We start from the raw sequence: 25942 nt of genomic DNA, 5'->3' as shown, positions 1-25942 counted from the left end.
AAGGGAAAAATGAAATAGGGAGGGGGCGTGAAGGAGGAAGGAGATCCCTCACTGAATGCCTACAGCTGCTTGGCAAGGTGGGCCCCCAAACCAGGTTCCATAGAGGAGATAAGAGCCTTATCAGATCTCAGATCTAGCTTTATGGTATGTGTGGAAAGAAGTTGGGACACGAAAGTGTACTTGGGGATAAAGAGAAAGCATGAACAGAGATCCTTGGAGGATGCATCCACTTGAGAACAATCCTGATGGGTTCTCTGCCTGTCCCCAACTACATCTGTGGTCACACAGGCCGAGACAACAAAGGACACCTCCTGAGTCATAGTTACGTCCGGTAGATGCACATACACGTGTACTCAGACAGACCCGTCTCCCGGAGCATTCCGTCTAGTTTTGCTTCTTCTCTGTCTTCCTTGTCTGTCCTCCCTGTCCTGCTGGATCTTCATTCCTCCTACTTCCCTTTCTTTCTCTCGCTTTTTATCTAACCTGATAGAATGTGTCATTTATGTCCTCTGTAATAAGGAATATGCACCTGTTTCAGTCTTTCTTTCATTTATACTTTGCGAAGCTGGGTCCCTGCCAACATTTATTCCAAAAGAGTCTGTAATTGTTTCTTAGATTAAAAGAAGCACCGAGAGGAAATTCCGAAAATGAAAGATACTAATCCTGAGTCTTTTGTTTTAGCCTACAAGGAAAAAATGAAGGAGCTGTCCATGCTGTCACTGATCTGCTCTTGCTTTTACCCCGAACCTCGCAACATCAACATCTATACTTATGACGGTGAGTTACCTGCAGTAAAAATGCTCCCGCTAACATTGTTTGGAAAAGCTTACATACACTTGTTTCTCTCTCACAGCTCCTGATTGAATTAAATCAATGTTTTGTAGATCTCACTATTGACTTGTTGCGTCTAGCTATTTAGTTATATTGATTGCCTCTTGCTCTAAACAGTTTAAGGGTTTTGTGGCTTGTGTGTGTGTGTTTCTCTGTTTTTTTTAAGTAAACCCTAACCCTGAGATCAAGAGTCACACGTTTGGGGCACATGGGTGGCTCAGTCAGTTTAAGCTTCAGACTCTTGATTTCAGTTCAGGTCATGATCTCAGGGTCAAGAGATCGAGCCCTGCATGGGGCTTCACACTCAAGAGAGTCTGCTTGAGATTCTCTCTCCCTCTCCAGATAATCACACGCAGGCCTCTGTCTTTTGCTCCCCACATGGCCTTCTCTCTCTAAAATAATAAATAAATAAATCTTTAAAAAAAAAAAAAAAAAGTCGCATGTTCTATTGACTGAGCAAGCCAGACACCCCTCAAACAGTTCCAGTTTGATGCTAACAAGAACACATTTATGTCTCTTCAGAAATAGAGCTAGATGGCTGTTAGCAGCCACATCCAGCATACCAACATGGAGAGCAAGTCTAAGGCTTTTCTTTGCAAATGATATAATATGCTAAGCTTTCGTTAGACCAAACAGTAATTTGCAAGAAAATGCTTTATACTCAGGAAACTCAAAAGAAAAAAATCAACAACCATCACTGTTTCCCCTTATTATATTCTCCATAACGTTCCCATATTTTGAATATGCCTGTCAACAAGCTAACAAGTTCCCATGATAAAAGTGACTTATGACTGAGGCCCTAGATAATAAGAATTGAAATTAAAATAGAAAGAAAGAAAGGTAGAAGGAAGGAAGGAAGGAAAGAAAGAAAGAAACCAACCCAGCTTAAAGACCTGGCATGACTACAAACTTCACTGTAGTACAACACTTTCCACTGGATTTATCAAAGTTCAGTCTACTTAGCTTGCTTTTCTTCCTGGCTTTGAAACTATCTGTGTGACCTCAGGCAAGTTACTTAGATTTTCTGAGCCTTATTTAACTCTAGCATCTTCTTCCCATAATTGTTACAGGGTTTAAATGGTCTTGGCAGCAATGCTGACCCCTTACAAGGCCTCAAAAATGGTAGCTATCATTGCCAATGATCTCATCCTCACGTAATTCAGTCAATGTAATGACGGTGTTTGATAGAGGTCTATGTGTAGCAGTCAGAGCTGAGGTCTATTTTGTTACTTGTTGGCTTATGTTTCTTTTCCAGATGAGTAAAGACATACATTAAAGATAAGCTGAAGGCATCTGTGGCACTTGACCCCTTCCGTGTGTTTATTTCTTTTTCAAGATTTTATTTGTTTATTAGAGGGAGAGAGAGAGAGCAGGATGAGGAGCAGAGGGAGAAGAAGGCACCTCACTGAGCAGGGAGCCCAACATGGAGCTCCATCCAGAACCCTGGGATCATGACCATCCAGAACCCTGGGATCATGACCTGGCTTTAATGACTGAGCCACCCAGGCGCCCCACTTCTATGCCTTTAAAGCCTGACCCAGAACTTAGAGGCTTTTTCCTTCCAAAGTTACGCTAACATAGCACAAGTGTCATAAATGCTAATTAACTGTTTTGTAACCATGTCCTTGTGAAAGGGTTTCAGTTTTCAACCCAAACTTCCATTAGAAGGCAGGGCCAACGCCTACCTTGTGTAAATTCATTCAGTTGACAGATAACCCAGACAGAGGCTTCCTCTGCTAGATACAGCTGTAACCCGTAATCCGGCCACGTTTCTTCTGGGATTCTAATACCTCACTACAGGCTGTCACAGAGGCTGCAAAGATAAATATGGAACAGGGCCCTCTTTGGGGGAACTTAGAGCCGAAGAGAAGAGACATATGTCCAACAGTCAAATAATCAGCAAGCAGAGCACAGTGTGGTTAAGGGATAAGCTGGAGGTGACACAAATGGGAAGACAGTGGCAGGTTCTACAGCATTAGGGATTGAAGACAGGGGAGAAAAAAAAAGTCAGAAGTCATGGGTGAGCTGAGTCTTAGAAGCTAAACAGATAAATTCAACATTGCTCATGCACTGCTTCCTAGAAGAATTGGTAAAGCATTTCAAATTTCCAATAAACCTTTGTTATTTTTTTTCTTTCTCACTTAGCCTGAAAATGCCTCCAGCCATGATAATTTTCAAAGGATAAATCGAAATCTGTGCCACTTTATTTTCATGTGAAGCTCATGTTTATTCAAAAGGAAAAAAAAAGTTCAATTTAAAATCAATTTGAGCTCTTTTCTCCTAAGGACGCCTGCCTTTAATCAACTCCCTATGGACGTTGTTGAATTTCCCAACACTGTACATATTTATTCTGTTGGAATATATCTGTAATGATAGTAAAAAAGAGGTCTTGTATGTTCAAAACCATGTAGAACAGATAATCACACGCAGCATTTATTCCTATTTGCCAGAATAACAAGGCTGCTTTCCATTGCCAGAACTCAAATTATTTCAGTAACCCCCTGCTTCACTGCTATGTATGCTTAACATCCTCCAACATTCATTCCTCAGATATGGAAGTGAAGCAAATCAACAAACGTGCCTCTGGCCAGGCTTTTGAGCTGATCCTGAAGCCACCATCTCCCATCTCAGAAGCCCCACGAACTTTAGCTTCTCCAAAGAAGAAAGACCTGTCTCTGGAGGAGATCCAGAAAAAACTGGAGGCTGCAGAGGAAAGAAGAAAGGTAACTTCTCCCATAGGTTTTTCAATTCTTCTCTCTTTTCTCTGTCTCTTCCCTTCCCTCCTCTTCTCTCTCCTTTCTTCCCCCCACCCCACACATTCCAGCAGAGGTTCCAGGGGACAATATGTGTAAACCTACAATAGCCCAGCACGTGTAGGTCTTCAACAGACACGGAGCCAGGCTAGTTCAAGTAAAAATTGCTGCCTCTGGGCTACTTGAAACCAAACATCTTAGACACTAAAAGAGCGTCAATACCTTGGTGCCCTTCTCCCTCTCTTAGATCCCTCATCATAAAAATCTCCCTGCCTTAGTCCACGGTGCATATCCAGGAAAGCATAAACTTGGGAAACTTAGCTTCACGGTTTGGAGGTGAGGAGGGATATACGAGTGGTGATTACTCCTCTCAGGGTCCGTGTCCCATCCCCAGTGTGCAGGCTTTCCCTGAAACTATAGACCACCAGATCCTCCCCCTAAAATATCTCTGCCAGATGCTGCTCACCCGAGGATAAGGGCCCCAAGCTTGCCTCTGTCCTCAAGGCCTCACTTCCTGCCTTTGAAGTTGGTCCTTCCAAGATCAGGACCCTCTAAATCTATCAGTGTCCTCCTCTCCTTAGTTCTAAGCCTTGATGGCCTTTTCTTCTCTCTTTTCCATTGGCCTCTGTTTGTATTAAAGCACTTTTCTTTTGCCCAATCTCTAATTGTTCACAATTAGATGACTAAGAAGCCAAGGGTATTAAAAATGAGAGGGGGGCACTCAGAAATCCCAAAGACTCTACACATAAAGATAGAAGTTACATCTGAATATGCCTGTACCAATCAAGTGATTGTTAAAGTCCATCCCACCAAAATGCTCTTGACCAACCCAAATGGAATTATTTTTAGGTAATTCATGCCTCTATTGTATTTTTCACTGACTTTATCATAATATATTTTTAGAAGCATGTAGTCCCTAAGAATATGCTCCATGCACTGTCTTACTTAAGTGGAAACTCTGCATTTACAATAATTTTTTATTTTATTAATATATTACCTATAAAAAGTTAGCCAATACATTCAACACCTACAGGTTGGATAGTTACAAAGAAAACAAAGATAGTCTTTCTCACTGAATTCTCTAACAGTTAACATGACACAAAGCCAAATATGTGTATGTGCATATATGTGTGTGTATAATACATGTGTACATATATAAACACATATATATACAACATATGTAATATCAGATAATGAGAACTTATCTCCTAACTTGCTGCCAACAGATACAAGTTACTAACTACAACAGTGATGGTGTGTTACATTCTAGGCGGATCAAGTTCTCTTACAGGTAAAGGGCAATGGGTACGGGTCCTACGTTGTCCTGTAGAGATGCTGGGACTTGATTCGAATAGAAGGTCAGTGACTGAGCTGAGATTGAAACTTGAGATGAAAATTCAGCATCATGGTTCAGAATGTTGCTGGTGTTTCCAGGCCACGTATTTAATTTGAAGGATACTGTTAAAAGGAAAGAAAAACACAGAGATTATCAAAATTGACTTGGTAGCCTCATAAAACTCCTGAGTTAGCTAATTACTAATTCTTTCTGGTAAAATTCCTACACCCTGACAATGATAAATTATCAACAATTACACCTTTATACAAGTGAATTGAACTAGAAATTGAACTAGAAATTGGCCTTAAAATGTTTTTTAAGATATTTATAAATATAATCATCTGGCATTGTGACACCAGGAAAAATTTTTGAAAGCCTTTAAAATCAGTATTCCTTCACATGTCTGGTATTACTTGTTACAATTTTCAAGGCAAAAATCATTATATAGATTATGTCTTGGTAGTAGAGTTTTAATTAGAAGAGAATATAACTAATTAACAGAAAGTACCAACTTAAAAAATCATTAATTGATTTCATTCTATTGGCTTGTGCCAACTTAATTAGTGCTCGCTAGAAGAATTGTTAATTCTCCTCAAAGAGCCTCTAGCTAGTGGATATATGTCAGTGATTACCTTAGTGAAAACATGCATATAACCAAAACTCAATTCAACTAGCTAAAACACAAAGTGGGCATGTGACTAAAATGTCTAGAAATGGTTACAGCTTCAAAAACAAGCTGGATCCAGACGAAGCAATGTGGTCAGATAAACCTTTTTATATCTATCATCAATCTCCTCCTGCCTCTCATTGATTTCAAGACCAAGAGAGTTTCCTTTCCAACAGTCGCTCCCAACTTATTTTCCTCACAAATTAGACACTCGAGCAGAAAGAGCATTTTTCCTTCCCACGAAAGTCCTGGGATTGATCCTCAGTGTCCTGTCCTGGAGTCACACCCTGAACCCTGAGCCCATCCTTGGGGTTGAGAGGATGCAGGCGGTACTTTGATTGGCTAGCTTGGATCACATGACCTTCAGAGGCTGGGAGGTCAGATTCCTGCAGAGAAATGCGGAGGAGTAGAGCCCTAAAAGGAAATTGAGGTGTTGTTATCCAAAGAAGGGGAAGTGGAATTTCGACAAGCAAAATGACAGATAGCCACAATTTTCATCTTTAGAAGCTTAGCTTTAGTATAACAATTGCAATGACTATTTAGCTCCTACACTAATCAACTCGTAATTCTCCTAGCCCTTTCAACATGAAAAAAGCGATCTCTGCAGCTACACAGAACAGTGCTGTCCAGCAAAAATATAATGTGAGGCACATATGTATTTTAAATTTTTCTAACAGTCACATTTTAAGGAGTAAAAAGTAACATGAAACAGCCCTGCGCAGCGAGTAGCTATTCAGTTGGACAGCACAGATAAAAATGAGACCAGAAAAATCTTAGTGAACCATGGAGGAATTTTAGGCCTAACTGTTTCTAATTGGTACCAGATAATTGTTCAGTTTCAACTTTATTAATTTTTTACATATTTTCTAAGGATTACATTGAAATATAAACTCGGAAAGTTAAAAAGAAACTGCCATGCTGTGATTTCAATCTTTACGTAATCAGAACCAACCCAGGGGAAGTTTAGGACCTACTGGAAGTAATAGGATCTTCTAAATCTCACACTTTCTTCTTTGGCTCGGTGGGCTCTGCATTTACTTGTCAAGTCCTCACTGTGGGGAGGGAGCTTCTCTGGGCCCAATTTTCACCTGCTGGTCTCTCTCCTGGTGTTCACATTTATTTATTTATTTAGCACTTTGCACAATTAGTAAGCATATGTTTATCTGCATATATATTTATTTAGCCCTAATATCCCTGCTGTTAAATTATACACTCCATGAAGGCATGGATTCTGTCTTTTGTTATTAGTCCCTAGAAAGAATTAGTACTGCAAATATTTTTAAATGACTAAGGAAATGATAATTTTTAGAACCAAATGTTAAAGTGACAATTTATCACTTGTTTTGACTTTTTATTTTGTCTTCACATCCTAAAACAAAATTATAATTACTACTTTTCCAAAGGATATCTTCTGAAAGTGCACTAAATAAATTATACAATCCAAAGGCTTCTTAGTCTGGGAAAAATCACTCAATCAACAGATATTTTAAGAACCTACTATTTGACAGGCACTGTTCTAGCTATTAGAGATGCCTCATCAACCTTATTCCAATTGGGAAGAAATAGCTAATAACTAAATACAGCAGGGCAAAGGTAATTGATAGTGCTGGAGTGGAAGGCGTTATTCATATGGGATGACCAAAAATGGCCTCTTAAATATGAGAACATTGCAGGGGGAGGAAGCATGAAAGAAAGGAGTAAGCTTTACAGCTCTTCTCTGGGGATAGAACACTTGAAGTAAAGAGATTAGCAAGTGTAAAGGCCCTGAGATAAGAGTGTGCTAGGACAGTTTAAGTACACAGAGCTCCGTGTGACTGAAGCAGAAAGAACAAGGAAGGGCCAGCAGGAATTGGGGTCAGAAGGCAGCATTTTAATGACTTGGACTTCAATTGAAATGGGAGATCATTGAGGAAGATAAAAACATTTCACTATTTGATGTGAATCACAGCATCTCTTTAGAAAAATATCTACTAAAAAAAAACTGGCTGACTAGAAACATAAATAGTGTTAGATAGAGAAGACATGAAAGTGTTCTAGACTAAGAGAATCATTCCAGAACTAAGGATACACAGAGGTAAAAATGCATAATGTATGTTTTCAGGGCAGTGGGTAGACCAGCAAACTAGTGGAGTTGGGTAGGGAGATGGAGAGTAATGAGGTGAGATTGTGGAGGGCCTTGAAGCACCCAGATTAGATGTTCAAACTCTATTACGGAAGACATAAAAAACCACCAAAGGCTTTCAAAAGTAAACACATGTCCAACCTAGTCCAGTGGTCAGCCACATTTTGCTCTGGGTCTATTTCTGTTCTCACAGTTACAAGTTTTTAAAGATTCTGCCTATCAAACATGTTATTAATAGTAGTATGAAATTAACATAATAGTATTAATAAATTAATATAATAGTATTAATAAATTTGTTCTGCCATGGTTATAAGCAAAAAAAATCTATAACTGCTAATTAATATTTTTGATTATCATTAAAAGTAAGTATTTTCTCACTAAATTGACTTAATTCTAACTCAATGAGAGTATAAAAATAGACAAAGAAAAAGGTGAAATATGATTGCTGATAAGGTTTCTAAAAGATAATAAAAGCTTATGAGCCCCTTTCCCCTCCACTGGTATCATCAAAAGGCCTGCTTCTGAGAGTTTAGGGACCACATCTGGGAACCAGTGACCTAGGCTATGTTGCAGAGGCCTTCTAGATTTATAACTGGAGGGCTGCAATGCAGTCATCTCCACGTGGGCTCAAACTCACTTCACAGTAAATGTTCTGGCAGTGTCCCCAATTCCTCATACCATCTGCTGACACTATTGCAGCACCGACCATCTGGTTACTAGGTTGGACAGTCCTCCCTTAGGCTCCTTTGAACCAGAATTAATCCCCATTGATTGGTTCACAGAAGAAATCTGTTACACAAGAAATAAGTCTTTTTCCTGCTTTTCCTCCTCTCTTTGATTATCTGTGGGAATCAGCATTCGCCTCCGTAAGACCAAATTATCTCATGAGGTCAGCTTGAATCTCATATTTTGAAATCAAAGTTTCCATACTTGCAATTGACCCCCATGGGTGAAACTCTTCAGTCATCCATCCGTTCAGCCAGCCAGCCAGCCATTTATTCATTCAACAAACGTTTAGCAAGAAACAGCAGAGCTAAGCTAACCCAAAGTCCCAATTGGCCCAGGACAACTCCAGCTTAATCCTGCTTTTTCTATATCATTATTATCATTTCAATTTTACAAGTACCCCAGTTTGGACATAAATTATATGGTCATCATAAGCTGATCATATTGTTTAAGAGCATCTTTAAAAGCACAGTGGGAGAAAACATATGTTTAAGACAATACCTGTGATCAAAGTCTGGTTCTACCACATAATAGCTGTATGACCTTGGACAAGTCCTTAATCTATGTCTTATTTTACCCATCTGTAAAGTGAGCCTAGTAAAGAGACCTCTGTCATGGAGTTAATGTGAGAACCAGAAGACCTATCCTACATGAAGACACTTGACAAACCCTGTGAGACAAAGAGCTATTATTATGCAAAAACACATCTGGTTCCTGCCCATTTAGTCCAGCAAATTCACAATTTTTTAAATTTTATTTTATTTAAATTCAATTAAGCATATAGTGTATTATTCATTTCAGAGGTAGAATTCAGGGATTTATCAGTTGCATATAACACTCAGTGCTCATTACATCAAGTGCCCTCCTTAATGCCCATCCCCCAGGTCCCCCATCCCCACCCTGCTCCCCTCCAGCAACCCTCAGTTTGTTTCTTATACCTAAAAGTCTCCTATGGTTTGTCTCCCTCTCCCTCTCCCTCTTTATAAAATTCACAATTTTATAAAGAAAAGAAGTTTCTTATCAACAAAGATACTGAAATGTTACTGTACATTTCATAAATACTTCAAATATTATAAAATATTATTTATCAAGTTACAAAGAAGGAGAAACAGTTTGATAGGTGACACCTATATAAATAGGTCTGCACAGCTACCAGTGGCCTGAAAAAATTAGCATTAGGAAAAAATGATGAAAATTTAAGAATTCTAATGACATGGGTAAAATCTCAACCTAAAATAGATTGAATTAAAAAGAGCACTACTCAAACCAGTTCAGTGAGATACCCACACTGACAATATTATCACCTATCAACTCCAAAGTCCCTGAATCTCTGAAAGAAAGATACATTGCTTATTTTTAAGAAAATGGAATAAAGTGGACCATTGGTCACCAAACTTGATAGACTTACCTTTTTTGTTTTTTGGCATCTCCTAGATGGCAATGAAAGTTGCATCCAGGAAAAGAGGGAGTGGTTTGTACAACAGTGGATTATGAGCTAAAGTGCTAGATTATCTGTAATTCAACATTCAGAAAGCATCTTCTCCTTCGTGAATGTGACCCTTGGTCCACAGAGCCCTCTTGTGTGCGGTCCCCTCGGGGAAGATCAGCCCTACCCCCGGTAGTTCTTTTCCTAGTTCATCACAGTAAAATCAGAGCTCATTCTAAAGGTCTTTAGATTTTAATCATTTTAAAATTTTTATTACACCTCTCACTCCAACACAAAGTGAATATGGCACCCTTTTGTTTTACACAATTATATTCAATTTTTATATCTTAACAAGACATTATTGTGCTCCAGCTGGGTTACTAATGTTTTTTCATTATTAATAGTAAAGCCAATAATTGGAGACGCATCCTCCAACCTATCACCTATCACTGTGAAGGCACCGAGATACTAGGAGATCCAGTGTCTGATAGAAGGTTCTAGTTAGTGACAAGTAATGTATTCAAATGATGAAGGAGACAATAAAATAAAGGGCTAGAAGTGTGTTCACTTCTGAAATAAGTGGAACACTAATACTATCTAAAATATAGTCTTAAATCTCTTATGTGTACATAAAATAAAGTGAGTTTTATATACCACTTAACTCAAATTTATCTTCCATTTCATTTGTATAGTAATTAAATTCATACTCAGTAATACAAGGAATGGTAATGAACCTCTTTAGAAAATGTTGAAGTGTTCCTAAATGTACAATAACTCCTCTCTCTGTCTCATTATTTTTCCCTTCACGTAGTCTCATGTAATCATTGCAGTGATACTTAGTTCAGTGTGAGGAGGTTGATACCTAGAAAAGGTGTTCACCAATTCTGAGCCTCCATTATTATAATAGCAAGGTGGAGAAAGTTCCCTGATCTCCCAGAATGTCATGTTGGATGTCTCGGTTCTATAAATAGTTTGCCTTGACATTTGCATTGTATCAGCTGATGATTATCATGCCCTAATTTTCCATTTCATTGTGTCCGTGATCTTCTATATTAAGTACATGCTCTTCAGAGATGGTCCTCCATGGTCAGACCTTTTCCCTTAAACAATTTATTTTTAACAACTTTCAACAAATCTTACCTTTCAAGCCTCCCAGTAGGGGCTCTTTCTGCTAATCTGCCCAAGCAAGGAATAAAATAAAAAACACCTCTTCCACCTTGCAGTGAGAACGTTGTATCTGCCAAAATGAAGGGACACTTTTCCACTTTTGTCTAACACATATTTTTATTCTACATCCTTACACACACCTTGTATTTTAAGGCAGTTTTTTAAACCACATCCTTTTTTCTCACTGATGGAAATATTAGAACCATAACCGGTTTTCTTCCGGGCTGTGAGGCTGTGACTGAGAGGTTAAGGTGTATTTTTTTTTAAGATTTTATTTATTTATTTGACAGACAGAGATCACAAGTAGGCAGAGAGGCAGGCGGGGGGGGGGGGCGGCGAGCAGGCTCCCCACCAAGCAGAAAGCCCGATGCAGGGCTTGATGCAGGGCTTGATCCCAGGACCCTAGGATCATGACCAGAGCTGAAGGCAGAGGGTTTAACCCACTGAGCCACCCAGGTGCCCCTATCTTTTTTTTTTTTTTTTAATATTTATTTGCTTATTTATTTGAGAGACAGGGAGAGAGCATGAGCAGGAGGGGAAGAGGGAAAAGGAAACAGAATATCAAGCAGACTCCCCTCTGAGCATGGAGCCTGATGAGGGGCTTCATCCCACCAACCTGAGATCACGACCTGAAGGGAAACCAAGGGTTGAAGGCGTAACTAACTGAGCCATCCAGGCACCCTTGGGAGACGAAGGTGTATATATGAACGAATCAGTTTCTCCCCAATAATAAATTCAGAGAAGTTGTAGGCAGAGATATCTGGGTGCTAGGCTGCAAAAATGAGAAAAAGGAATATGACTGTCACAGCAATGGAATTATGGAAACCTTAGGAACTGAGGTAAAGACCCCAAGACTATTGGCTCTGTGGAAGAATGTGTTTGAGAGTTAAGTATTTGTGAGGAGAAACCAAAATGGGGCCCCGTCATAAATATTTTCTCAGTGTGGAATTCTTTCCATAATCAACTTCATGTCATATATTTCTTTAATGGACCTGAGCTTTATATATTTGAAACACAGGTAATCATTAGGTCCTCTGTAGAAGGAAAGGCACGACAGGAAGGAACAGCCTTGAAGTGGCCTGGCCCAGTTTGGCCAGTCTTCTTTGTTTAGCAGCAGCCTCACATGAGAACGCTCCAGACTGCCTTCTGTTTCTGTTTCACCCCATTAATTGTGCTAAAGAAATACACTTGACAGTGATGCTGGGTAGTCTCATTTAGTCCCAGCGGCTGCCAAAGGAGCCAAACGCTCCACCCAGTGAGGCAATGGCATCTCTCCGTCACTGATGATGGGGCCTGTGGGAGAGTTTGTTCACACAGACCAAACGTCCCCCGCCAAGGAAGTCATTTGAAAAGACACATGCTGCCATATTGCCCTGTGAGTCCCCAGGGCTTCCCTTCTCGATTCTGTTCCCCTGCTGTCTCCTGACTGTCTTTAGGCCTTTCACAAAAGAAAACTAAGAGTGCAAATATAAACTGTAAGTTAGAACCCAATTTTAGAAGAGCCACAGTAAATTTGAGCACCTGAAAATGAAAAGTTCCTCAGTTGCCCCTTGATACCCATCCATGATAACTCTCTCTATGAGCAGATACAGTGGAGAACAGCAGGCACGTGGCCCCTTGCCTCACAGTCCATCAGAGAGAAACTGTATAACTGTGTACACACACACACACACACACACACACACACATCTGTAATCAGTGTGTCCCTGTCCCAGTTCAGTAGTCCTAGCAGCAATAAGGAAGCAAAATCCGTGTAGGATACTTTACCAATAGTCCCACCTAGAGGCAGGAGGATGCATCAGCTAGAAAATATTTTTTCATGTTTTTTCCCAAAAAGCTCCATTTGATTTTGAATTTATTCTATGTTAACATTTTCTCATTATTTTTCTTACTGGTTTTTTTTTGTTAGCTATAAGAAAGCAAGACTGATGAGTCTAAAAGGAGACATGGGGCTAGTTTCCAAAATGTTCTAATCTCCAGTGAGTCACTAGACCTGTTCCTGATGAACTTGAGAGCAAACACGTCAGCAAAGAGTCTTTAAGGCTGCCTGATGTTACCATTCCTGTAGAATTGTATCTGAGGAGAAGCTTCTTCCCCTGTCAAACTTCACAGTGTTCACGTACCAAGATCTCTCCCGTAAGACCCCATGACCACTGCTAATTAAAATGGTTTCCCATTAATGCTTCTAATAGTAATCAATATTTGACAAGCCATGAGATATTTTTTTGATCTGTCATTGTTTAGGTGTTCACATTTACAATTACTCCTATGAAGCTTTCCCTCAGAGCGCCAGCCAGTCCTAAGGCATTCCCCAGGAACAATGAGTGTGCAGTAATTTAGTCTTAAACCTGGATAGCTCTGCACTGAGTAAGACTTCTTTCAGCTGCATATTATGGAGGAAAAAGTCAAGTTAAATAGCACATCTGGGTCACCAATGCAGCCCTGACATCAAAGACCATGCCAGAGCATTTTCCAGAAGGTATTCTGTGAATAGTGTGCATTAGAATCACCAGGGAAGTTTATCAAAAATATAGATTCCTGGGTCTCAAGAAAGAACCACAGAATCAGAATTTGGGAAGGGAGGTGGATACCAACCAAGCCTCTGCATTTTCATCAAGCACCTCAGTGATTGCTAACCTCCACTGCACAGAGTCATACAGCCCCCTGATGCTGCAGGAGAAATAAGGACACAAAATGTGGGGATGCTGGGTGGGTGCTGGGTGGGGTGTGTCTGGCTTTGATGTTTCTGCTCTGACATAAGTAACCACAGGGTTTCAAAGATTGCCCAGGTGACCTCAGCATGTTCAAGAGGAGGCCAGAATAAGGGCTTTCTATTTTCTTTGGCCAAGTGGACATTAATTTTGTGCTGTTCACAAGTCTCCAAAGAGAATTTGGCTAATGAAAACAAAATAAGCAGGTTGTGGGACAAGTGGGGTGGGGTAGGTGGGGGGTGGAATAAAATGAGAAAATGAATTTGGGGATTTGATTGGCTAGAGATGAAAGTTTACTGCGGGACTCAGCCTATAGCTGGTGAAAAAATGGGGCAGGGAAAAGACTAGAACTTGCCCTAATCTTCCCATATTTTCCTTAGGCTTCAATGGACGCTGCATTCCAATGATTAACTGCAGCATCCCGGTTGCATAAATGCTTAGCAGCAACTTATTCTAAAAAAAAAAAAAAAAAAAAAAAAAAACTCCTCAGTCGGGGTTAAATGCTTCTTCTAAGATAGTGCCTCCAAAAAACTCACAGCTGAAATTTCAGCTGACCACATCTCCCAGCTAACCACATTCTACAGAAAACTCTAAGCTGTGCAGATGAGTACTGAATGGCAACCATGCTCAAGGCTAGAAGTGGAGTTCATTTGAAAAGAACACTCTCAAATCAGGAGGCCATTGTTCCCCCAGGTTTGTGTGTGGGTGACTCTTAGATGAGTATGTTTTTCTTCCACAGTCTCAGGAGGCCCAGGTGCTGAAGCAATTGGCAGAGAAGAGGGAACATGAGCGAGAAGTCCTCCAGAAGGCTTTGGAGGAGAACAACAACTTCAGCAAAATGGCGGAGGAAAAGCTGATCCTGAAAATGGAACAAATTAAAGAAAACCGTGAGGCTAATCTAGCTGCTATTATTGAACGTCTGCAGGAAAAGGTAATCCAACGAAGTTCTGGGCATAAGCATGCGTTGCTATGCAACACAGCAGGGTGAGCTCTCAGATGTCCAGGAGCCAGAGACTTAGTCAAAACCTGCTTCAAGTGCACAGACAGCCAACAGTTTGGGTAGGTTCACCCATTGTAGCATCGATGTCATGGGCACTGCAATATGGTAGAAGAATGGGAATCCAACATTAAAGCTAGAACTGTGTCTGTTTTGTTTTTTTTTTTTTTAAGCAGTGAATGAATTCAGGGAGGCTGATCCATGTTTTCAAGTATAGCAAAGAGTTCTGTACAAATTTGAAGAACAATCCCTTAGAAAAATATTAAATTGGAAATATGAAGTAGACCATTCAAATATATATTAATAAGTAATAATAATATATAATAAAATAACACATTCAATATTTATTTCAATTCAATATTTATTTAATTTATTTAATTAAAACATGATGCTAAATATATAAATAATAATTTGGAAAAATACATTTGTAGGAAAAGGACAGAATATCTATGAAAAGAAGCAGGAAACCCAAACTCTCCATGTAGGAAAATCTACATGTGAAACTGGTGTATAATAACATTGCTTGAAACCAAAGCAAAGGGAAGCTAGTAAGGGATGTTCATTTCCCCAAGTTCTGATATCCTGGTGTCTTCTCACCAGCCCTTCAGTCAGGATGAGCAGTGCTGGAGAGCCTCTGGAAAGTGTTCTGTCTTTCCCTTTTGTGGGCTCCACTGCTATCTACCCACCACCACCACCCAGAAAACTTTCCTTTGAAAATGTGGGGTATAGCTATAAATGGTTAGGCTTTGTCCATCTCCAGAAATTGGATGAAACATTGAGAAATACGACTTTTGAGAAACAATTCCTAAGTCCTTTTCTGAGCAGTTGCCCCCTGCACCAGTACTGAGTACAACGACATGTCACCACTGGAGAGAGAAGTAAGACTACCCCGTCATCAGAGCATTAGGAGTCTCGACAACAAGAGTTGTGCTCCTGTTTTCTGAGTTTTTCTTAGGAAGACTCATGTCTTCAATTAGAGTTGGCTCATCTCATCTAAGGATCAGGCAAGCCCTATTCTGATAACTCTGTTTTTGCTCCCATTCTCTGATTACACCTATCAGGCCAGAATCAAAGAAAATTAGGCATAAAGCCTGAAAATAGATACATTTAACTCCATAGAGAGTTTGGTGGACATCTGTGCTCTTGAGGAACTTTTGAAAGCATTGCTGGGGAAGTGTGTGTGGGCTCTGATACAGCAGTGGGACACTGAGGCTCTCTGAAGTGTGTAGAGGAAGTACTACGTGACTTGGGTGGGAACGGAGAGCCACTGAATGCCTTTGTCAGAACTTTAAAGTTAAAATTTAATTTACTTATATAAGCTGGTGTTTCCCCACTCTCAGAACAATGTCATTGTACTTCATCTAAGTGCATCAGGTCAGAATTTGAAGGTGGCCCTTCAACTCTCTGCGTGTTACACATGGTGGTACCATAGCCAGTGCTTTGCTGAGATGCAGGAGGGCAAAGTTCCATTGGGTAAAATTTATGCCCCTCACTTTGAACCATTGGGTCTTCCTCCATTTGCCCTCAGTTCACATTGTTTCTGCACAATCAAGGAGATTCTTGTTGGTACCATGGACAGCAGAAGACCACCATATATTCTCTTCTGAATAATTATAGCTCAACCATCTCCTATCCTAGGCCCAAAATAAAATAAATCACATGGAGTTGCTAGGAATGGGGCACACTGGTCATATTCCAGTATTTTCCATTAAACCTTAGTATCCAGTGCAAGATTTATATCATCAACAACCAGGACCATGATTGTTTTTGAAATGACACATATACAAGTAGATAGCATGTCCCTCTTGATTGACATTATAAAATGGCACATGAAATTTGCATGTTTTAACTAGTATTTCCAGAAGTGTTGGATTTTAATAGGCAATTTCTTTTTCTCTGTGCGTTTCTCTTCACTCACTCCCTGCCCAGGACCTTGCACTCTTCCCCATTCTCACCCAGATTTAGTCTCTTCCCCCTTTCAGACACACAGATGCATACAGACATGCAGTTTGTCCTGGAAATAATCAACTTGTGGACAGCTTAACATTCCTGACATCAAGCTGCAGAATCTCCATGGGTAGAACCTATTTTTTTTTAATCCTCTGGATGACTCCAATATTTAGTCAGGTTTGATAACTAGGGGTTGTAGCCTATTCTGATTTAAATCTCAGCTGACAATATTCTTTTTTTTTTTAAGATTTTATTTATTTATTTAACAGGGAGAGAGAGACAGTGAAGAGAGAGAGACAGTGATAGAGGGAATACAAGCAGGGGGAGCTGAGCAGGGAGCCTGATCCTGAGCTCAGTCCCAGGACCCTGGACCAAAGGCAGACGCTTAAGGACTGAGCCACCCAGACTTCCTCAGCTGACAATATTCTATCCCATGCTGAATGATACAATGCAGATCATTTTTAAGACCACATTTCCTCTGGTATTTCACAGTCACAGAGACATTTTTCAAATCTAATGAGATCTTTGGCCAGTGTTACCCAAGTTCTATTATCTTTTCCCTGAAGTGGAGAGATTTCTTAGGTAATACCAAATTTACTTCCTTTTGATGTATTTTAAATATGTGTTCTCTTTCTTAAAATAATACAAAGTAAGTTTTTTTTTATTAATACCAGTATCTGGCCTTCTGTTTGAATGAAGTTACTGCAATGAGATTAAAATTACAAAGAGAATCAGTAATAAGAATCATGTTGAAAATGCATGAAAGTGCTAAAATACATAAGTTATTCTGGAATCTGATACTTCAATAGATGTTTACCACTGAAAATGAAACCTATTAGTGAGCCATTCAGTGAGTATTGATCGAGTACTGACCATGTGCTTAGGAACCTGGAAGGGAACGTAGTATCAAAAAGCATTAACTAATCATCTTTCTCCCTGTGCAGACAATATAAAACCCAGCAATAAATGACCTAGCAACAAAAATTAGAGAATAAGTCAATGTATCATAATGGACCAATATAAATACTAAATAAAAAAACACTGGGAAAATGTTAATAAAAATAAATCCACATCGAGGCTAACACACTAAATTCCCACCATTTGACAGGCCTCACTGACCCTATCCATTAACCAGGAGACATGATACAATTCCATGTTGAGTTCTTGCCAGCACTTTGCCCCACCCCCCACCACCCTCCCCCACACCCCTCAAGTAAGAGAACAGAGCATCCGAGCAGAGCATGTCTTCGTGTGGTATTCGTGGCTTCTTTGGTGTCATTCACTGATAAATTTCACAGACTTCTTGGAGACCCAGCCATGCTAGACTCAAGATCTTTAGCTAGAACTGAAAGCCTAAAGCAAAAGCCATCTCAATTGAACTTTAGAATCTCTGAAGTGCTCTTTAAGCAAAGAGATTTTTATATAATTGTCTGGGATGGGACCCAGAGATCAGCATTACTTTTAAAATTTGCCAGTAGGTGCTAATATTTAGCAGGAGTTGAGAGCTACTGAGCTAAAGACTTCTTTTTTTTTTTTTTTAAAGATTTTATTTGACAGAGTGAGAGATCACAAGTAGGCAGAGAGGCAGGCAGAGAGAGAGGAGGAGGAAGCAGGCTCCCTGCTGAGCAGAGAGCCCAATTCGGGGCTTGATCCCAGGACACTGAGATCATGACCTGAGCCGAAGGCAGCGGCTTAATCCACTGAGCCACCCAGGCGCCCCGAGACTTCTTAAATATGCTTTGTTAGGTTTTCATTATATTTAAAGATTATAAAATATAAAATTATATTTAAATATTATTTTAATTTATTTATTTGACAGAGATCACAAGTATGCAGAGAGGCAGGCAGAGAGAGAGAGAGTAGCTGAGAGTCCCCACTGAGCAGAGAGTCCAATGTGGGGCTCAATCCCAGGACCCTGGGATCATGACCTGAGCCGAAGGCAGAGGCTTTCACCCACTGAGCCACCAGGCGCCCCCATAAATTATATTTAAATATTTTTTACCTTTGTTCCATAAAACTGTTCTTTTTTCCTTCAGATAAGAATGTGACACTTTTTTTTTTAATTTCTGTTTTCATAACACCTCATCTCAACACTCTAGCTTATTATATAGAAAAGAATCAAATGTGGAGAAAGGTGTGGAAAAAAGAATGCCTAGGCCACGAAGACCTACACTAGGCTGATCTGTTTATGTCACTCAGATCGAAATTATACATACCCAATAGTCTTCAAATTGAGTGACATAAATTGTCATATCTAGGACTCAAAACTGTAGTCTCTGGGTTAATTAACACTCTGGTGTGGGGCGCCTGGGTGGCTCAGTGGGTTAAATAAAGCCTCTGCCTTTGGCTCAGGTCATGATTTCAGGGTCCTGGGATCAAGCCCCGCATTGGGCTTTCTGCTCAGCAGGGAGCCTGCTTCCTCCTCTCTCTCTGCCTGCCTCAACGCCTACTTGTGATCTCTGTCTGTCAAATAAATAAATAAAATCTTTAAGAAAAAAAAAAAATTGACACTCTGGTGAAGTTTCAAATGTTCTTACTCTTGGAATAGTGTAATAGAAAGAGACACAGAGACAGAGACAGAAAGAAAAGCACCGGTTCCTGCCACACAGAAAGGATTAAAGAGACACTTTCTTCCTCCCCTAACATGTCCTTCCTCCCCTAACGCTGGACAGTATCCTGCAGAAAATTCACCAGCTGCCCCTTCAGGAGCCCTGAAGAGCAACAGCTCTCTCCTCAGACCCATACAGGATCTGTAGTGGGTAATTTTGAAAAATCAGTTAAAGCAGGTCTAATCATTTTAACAATAATACATACATTCATTAAACACAGAACTTTAACATCAAACATTTAAATGTATAGCCAATTACCAATCTTTTGATGTAGACCAAGACCTTTGTGAGAAATGGATCGGTTAATAGGGGTGCCATGTCCTTTTTTTCTCCCATTTTCCACCTATATCCTCTTAGCCATGTTTTACAGTTTTAATTTCTTTAAAACTGGGTGAGAACTTCTGTATAATAATATGGATACATAGGATCTTTACAACTTTTCTTTTTTACAGTTTCCCCTCGCTTTTACAGTTGATCCACTATCTGATCATAATTCCCTTTCCTGAGTATTTCCAAAGCTTTCCCTCCACCCTCACAATTTTCTATTACTATAATATTTAACTGAATCATATAATGAAATTCTCAACTAGCTGGTCAAACAGGCTGGAAATATCACTGACTGCAAGCAAGCTATATAGCTCAACCAGTGAGAGGAAAAGTATGTGGAGATAATAGAGAAGAGGCTCCCAGCCTCACAAACAACCCAACATTTAGGAGGTTCCAAGATAATGGGGGGAATGGAGAATGTTGTTTAACCTAGCAGGTCAATTGAGAGGACTTCTGCTGAATCTTGTTGAATTCTCCACTTAACTCAAAGTTGTCACATCCTCTTGCTTTGATAACACAACGCCACCATTCACTAGCCCCTGCCAAGACAGCTCAGATCATAATATTGTGACAAGAGACCAGAGGAGCTTTCCATTGTGTTCAGGGGTGAGAGAAGCAAAAAAACACAGACGACCTTGACAGCTACTTTACCTAGCCAACCACAAAGGATAGCACTTAGGAAATAAGGGACATTGTCTTACTATAGTTGATAAATTTCACCTCTAACAATATAGAAAAGTTGAACTGAAAACATCATAGCCATTATTTCAGTGACAATCACATCACATAACATGATATAACTTAAAATAATAAAAATATTTTGAGAGAATGTTATATAACTTTAAATCAAGATTTTAGCCATTATTAGTTTTCATCTATTGTCAAGTTTTATTCTTCTCATCTGACTTTGTTTTTTTGGGGGGGGTCATTCTCATTCATAAGTGCCACTTATGAAACTATTTACTGTTGAACATGTCTGATGAAAGACTAAAGAAAGGAAAAGGAGTTAAACCCAGCCATTACTGATTGGTTCCTGTAGACCAACCATTTTGAGTGTACTATTGCACATAATCCAAACAACAACCCTGAAAGGAGATCTTGTTACCGTCCCCTAGAGAGATTACACCATTTGGTCAAGATCACAAAGCTAAGTAGACCACAGAGTCTAGATTTGAACCCACATCTTTTTGATTCCCAGTGTCTGTACTAAGCTAAAACAGCAATTCTTTGTCAATCATCAAACACTGCTCAGTAAGAAAGCTGGGCAGTACCATTGGGAGTTTATACTCAGTGACCACTGTCATCTTGATATAAATGAAAACATGCCTTCCAGGCACTCACAGCTCACTCTTGATCCCTCTTTTATTTTACAAGTGCCTGTTCTTTTGTCAAAAGAATTCTTGATGACACCAATTGACCTCGTGGGGCATTTAAATAGATTCACCTAACAGAATTTCATAGATGGAACTGATAGTCTAGGTCATCTAATTCAAATCCCTGGTTTGTATTTGATAGCTAGTGAGGAAAAGGAGACATTAAAATGTAAAGGGAAAAAAGAAGGAAGACCTCAAAGAAATCTCTAATCACATATTCTTAAGGAATCAGAATTTTTCCTAATTTTTTCCTTTAATACATGCTTGTATCACACAGTTGCATACAATGCTAAAAGATGATGTATTACACCTCCCTTATATAGACAGGAGGAAGGAGGGAGATTGCAGAGAACTTGGTAAATGTAGTTCTGCTTCAGTCTTTCTTGCCAAGTGTCTGATAGCACCCACCAAGTAGTAGAAGCTCAATAATGAGATGCATCTTATCAAAGAATAGCCTTGACTTTTGAGGAGCTATCTCAGAGTATCACAACTATGTCAGTAACCTCTGACAATTAGAGTTTCCTGATTTAAAAAAAAAAAAAAAAGACTGTTGAAAAACTCCCACATGTCTGCCCTTTGATTCTCCCACATTGTTGTTGTTTTTTTTTTAATATTTTATTTATTTATTTGACAGACAGAGGTCACAAGTAGACAGAGAGGTAGGCAGGGGCGGGGGTGGGGGGAAGCAGGCTCCCTGATAAGCAGAGAGCTCGATGTGGGGCTCAATCCCAGGACCCTGGGATCATGACCTGAGCCAAAGGCAGAGGCTTAACCCACTGAGCCACCCAGCTGCCCCTCTCCCACATTCTAATAGGAAGTGAAAGTACAATTTCATGGGTATCTCTTTGGTGATTTGAATAGAAAGTTTTCAAATAATGTATTTAGTAAAATACCTGAAAACAGACAATATTTTTCCTAGAAACTCAGAATTTATTTAATTTCCCTTTTTTAATGTTTATCTTCAGCTCACAGATGTAGTTGTTCTTTCCTATAGCAAAACCTGTTTCCTTACAACTAATTTTGAGTTTCGTAAGAAGTGCGCTCCAGAGTAGCCCAGTAATATTAATTATAATGCTCCCTGTTAGAAATTTGAATTTGTATCAACCCTTATGCTTGGGTGTCTGCTATTTTGCTCAAGTATACTGATGGTCTGGACTTTTTCTCAATTTTTATCAGAGCTCAGCTCTAATTAGCTTCTTTCTGCCTGAGAAAGGTTTTGCTTATCTTTTTCCTTGTAATGGCGGGAAAAAGGAAGGAAGGAAGAGCCAGTTTTATCCCTGCCCCTTCCTCAGTGACATTTCTGGATGGGACAGAGGTGACTTCCCTAACAATGCCTTTTTCTCCTTCTCCTCATGGCTCTTCAACAAACACAAAAAGCTCATTTAAACCAATTAAATAAAATTGTGTTTCAACTCTCTAGAGTCAACTTCCTGTTTGCTCCAGTTCTTACTTTAAAGGAAGTGTCAGATGTTATATGCCTTTTTGTCCCAACACCTACATTTCAAAAGACACATTTTTCCTCACAACTATTAAATTTTTTTCCTTCTGCTAACAGTGAGTTTGTACAGCAGTGGTTAACAGAGTGGGCTGTAGAGACAGGCTTCCTGAGGTGGAGTCCCAGCTCTGCCGCTTGTTAGTTCTGTGGTCCTGGACAAATGAGGTAGGCTTTCCGTGCCTCAGTTTCTTCATCTGTTAAGTGGGAACCAGAATGACATTTCTACCATGGGATTGTTGTGAGGAAGAAAGGGAACTTAACAGATAAAAATCTGTATTTATGCAGAACTGATTCCATATTAAGTTCTAATAAATGCTCAGTATTATAAAGAACACAGCAGAGACTCCTTGAGATTACTGGAGTTTAATGGTAAGATTTACTTTATAGTTGGTCCAGGTCTTTGCCCCTGAACTAAGGGAATCCATAGAGCCACAAGAAACTTCTGGAACTGCAGGGAAAAAATGGGAATATAAATAATATTCTAATTAGAAAAAGAAGTAATACTAGTAACCATTAGCGTTTTAAAATTTCAATTCAACAAGCAATTATTTAGTACCTATGATATGCAAGACAAGGGGATTATAGTCATTTGGTACAGAACCATGTACTGAAAAATACCTGATCCACCTTTCCTCTCAGTTCCCTCCACAGTAAGCTCAGTTCCCAAACCAAACTTAGCACCTCAGTCCCTCACATAAATAAACATCCACCAATTACAGGCTGAACGTAGAACACTCTGCTATGCCCAGCAAGGTATAGCATAACTTATATAGTGAGAAAATATAGTCCTGGCCCTCAATGAGCTTATATATAAGCAACTACTTATATATGGTAACTATATATATATATATAGCTATATAGTTATATGGTGAGAAAATACAGTCCTGGCCCTCAATGAGCTTATATATAAGCAACTACTTAACACAGAAGATGAGACAAGCACAGAAATGCCCATAGTACAAGTTAAAACAAAATGGCTGCCACATATAAGCAAACAGTTATGCAGGTGTTCAAAAGGAAGGTAAGATTAATTTTATTTTGTGGTCTCCTGAAAATCTTCATGGAAGAAAATGTGACTGCTACGGGCTTTAAAGACTAGGTTTAAGATCCTGACCAAATAGAGACAGAAGACTAGGAATCTCAAGCATTAAAAATTCATGAAAAGACAACTCCATTATACAAAAGCCTCGGCTTCACGTGGAAAGGAGAAGAATGGTGGGCAAGGCTGCAAAGGTGATTCGGACAAGCTTTGAAAGGCCCTGACAAACAGGGTAAGCATTTAGGAAGCGTACAAAAAGTTTTGCAACTAATCCTCTCAAAGTATCCACCAGCAATTATAAAGCCCTTCATATATATTTGGGAAGTGGGGGGAAAAAAACACCATTAAAAATGACAGGGTAAACAACAATGTGATGTTTTATTGCTATTTTCTGGATCTAGGACAGTAGTTGGCATATTCAAAATTCTCTTAATCATAGACCTTCTGATCATGATTTTGATCAAATATGGCGTGAAGGTCTTTTTAGTCTCCATAAGTCTTATACGGTTTTCCCTAACGTGACACTTCCTGGGTCTCCTGTGGTCATTTATCATGAAATGCGAAAATTTCCTAAAGATAGACACCAAACAACTGGGTGATGTCCAGTGAGATGCAGACTGTGGAAAGGAGTAGGCAGTCCTTCCTGGTTCTCTGTGGAGCAGACAGCCAGGCTCTGTGACGTTGCTTCTCCCTTTGGTGTTTTCCAGGAGAGGCATGCTGCCGAGGTGCGCAGGAACAAGGAGCTGCAGGTTGAACTTTCTGGCTGAAGCGATGGAGGGATGGCACGCCCCACCGTTAGTAAATCCCCCTGCCTATATTATAATGGATCATGCGATATCAGTATGGGAAATGTATGACATGGTTTAAAAAGAACTCATTATAAAAAACAAAAAACAGAATCAAAAATTAAAAAAAAAAATTCAATGCGGTCTCTTTGCAGAATGTTTTGCTTGATGTTTAAAAAATACCTTGGATCTTATTTTGTAAATACTTACATTTTTGTTAAAAAATACAAGTATTGCATTATGCAAGTTATTTCATAATCTTACATGTCCTGTAACAGGCTTTTGATGTTGTGTCTTTCCACTCAAATGAATTTGCTAGGTCTGTTCTTTTTGAAGCCCTCATGTTGAACTCCATTCCCTGCCCTTTTCACACCAACAGAAAAATGAGGTCAGTAGACAGTCCATGGTGCTAGAAACCCACCATTGCCTAATGACCTAGACGGCTTTGTAATATCTGAACTTGACTAAGACCATGCCTAGGTTACAGGTATTAATTACAATTCCACGCAAACCTCCACATTTGTTCACTCATAATCTACTAACTGCCTAGAAACTACAAAACCAGGCTAAGAAAAAACAAACACACACCAATCATAGCATTTACTTCGGCTTCTCCTGGATTATGTGCTACAAATGTGCTTTGGCTTTAGAAAGGGATGGATGAGAAGACAGATCTGAGATCAGTCTGGGTAGAAGCAAAAAGTCGAACCTTTTAAAACTGCTGAACACAGATCCAAATCCCAGTGGTTCAAGCAGCCACGAATTCGCTCTTCATGAAGTGGGCTTAATTCTCTAGTTTAAGTTCTTTTGATGGAATGAATTACTTAATGTGTCAGGTGGCTTATTTGTGGATGCCATGATTGATGATGTCATTTTAAGCTCTTACCTATAGTACAAGTACATGATGCTACTGAATATTTTTCCACTTGGAAACTGTGAGCTGGTTGTTGCATTAAAACACACATACGAACAAGGTCAAAAACACTGCGGACTTTCACTCAAGCTGGTCTTTCTTCCCCAGTGTGAGGCAATCCTGCCTGTTAAAATAAAAAGAAACTCCATCTGTGAGGGCTGGTACAGCTAAGGGGGCTAGGCAGGGCATTTGTGCCAACTAAGAATCACCAGACACCCACCATAAGTACCTATCGCAGTTTTGAAGTCGTTTCTCCCCCAAATCCCAACTCCTGAAGGTTGCTGCCTGCATATTTACTCTTCATTAGTGCTATTTTCCTGTGTCATTGTGAGCAAGCTGTGATTAATAAAGAATTGGAGTTCTGTGAACTAATAAAGGTTCGGTCTGGTCTCTTGCCCCTGTACATATCTGACCCCAGAGTTCATATTTCCAAAGAGTAGCCATGGGATTAGACAATCTCCAAAGCCAAGAGACAATAATTAGTGTTTGAAGGAAACCAATGCCCTGCTGATTCACTTCCCTTCTGGGGCAGCAGGTGGCCTCTCTCTTCTCTCTCCCTCTGACAGGCCAGCCCGGCAGGGGAGGTCTTCAATCTGTTCCCCTTAAAAAAAAACATTCAGGGCTGAAGGAGATAACCTTAGGTTCAGATTGATCATTCTGAGAAAGAGACCCCCTTGCAAAGCATTTGGGAGGTTCCTGGCACACCTTGCATTCT

At 39.7% G+C, this 25942-nt stretch overlaps 1 protein-coding gene across 1 annotated transcript in view; it reads left to right on the top strand.

The window, feature by feature from the left end:
* STMN2 (stathmin 2) overlaps positions 1-25603 on the top strand; it is a 52632-nt gene extending 27029 nt beyond the window's left edge. Inside the window, exons 2-5 of the mRNA XM_059166162.1 lie at positions 682-777; positions 3382-3554; positions 14479-14670; positions 24237-25603. Of these exons, the coding sequence (XP_059022145.1) occupies positions 682-777; positions 3382-3554; positions 14479-14670; positions 24237-24296 (521 nt within the window). The 3' untranslated portion in view covers positions 24297-25603. The remainder of the gene's footprint in view (positions 1-681; positions 778-3381; positions 3555-14478; positions 14671-24236) is intronic.
* The last annotated feature ends 339 nt before the right edge of the window (positions 25604-25942 follow it).

The sequence above is a fragment of the Mustela lutreola genome, chromosome 3, assembly GCF_030435805.1.
Source record: "Mustela lutreola isolate mMusLut2 chromosome 3, mMusLut2.pri, whole genome shotgun sequence".
Classification (NCBI taxonomy): domain Eukaryota; kingdom Metazoa; phylum Chordata; class Mammalia; order Carnivora; family Mustelidae; genus Mustela; species Mustela lutreola.
Note: the sequence above shows the minus strand (reverse complement) of the source record. Positions and strands in the feature narration are given on the sequence as shown.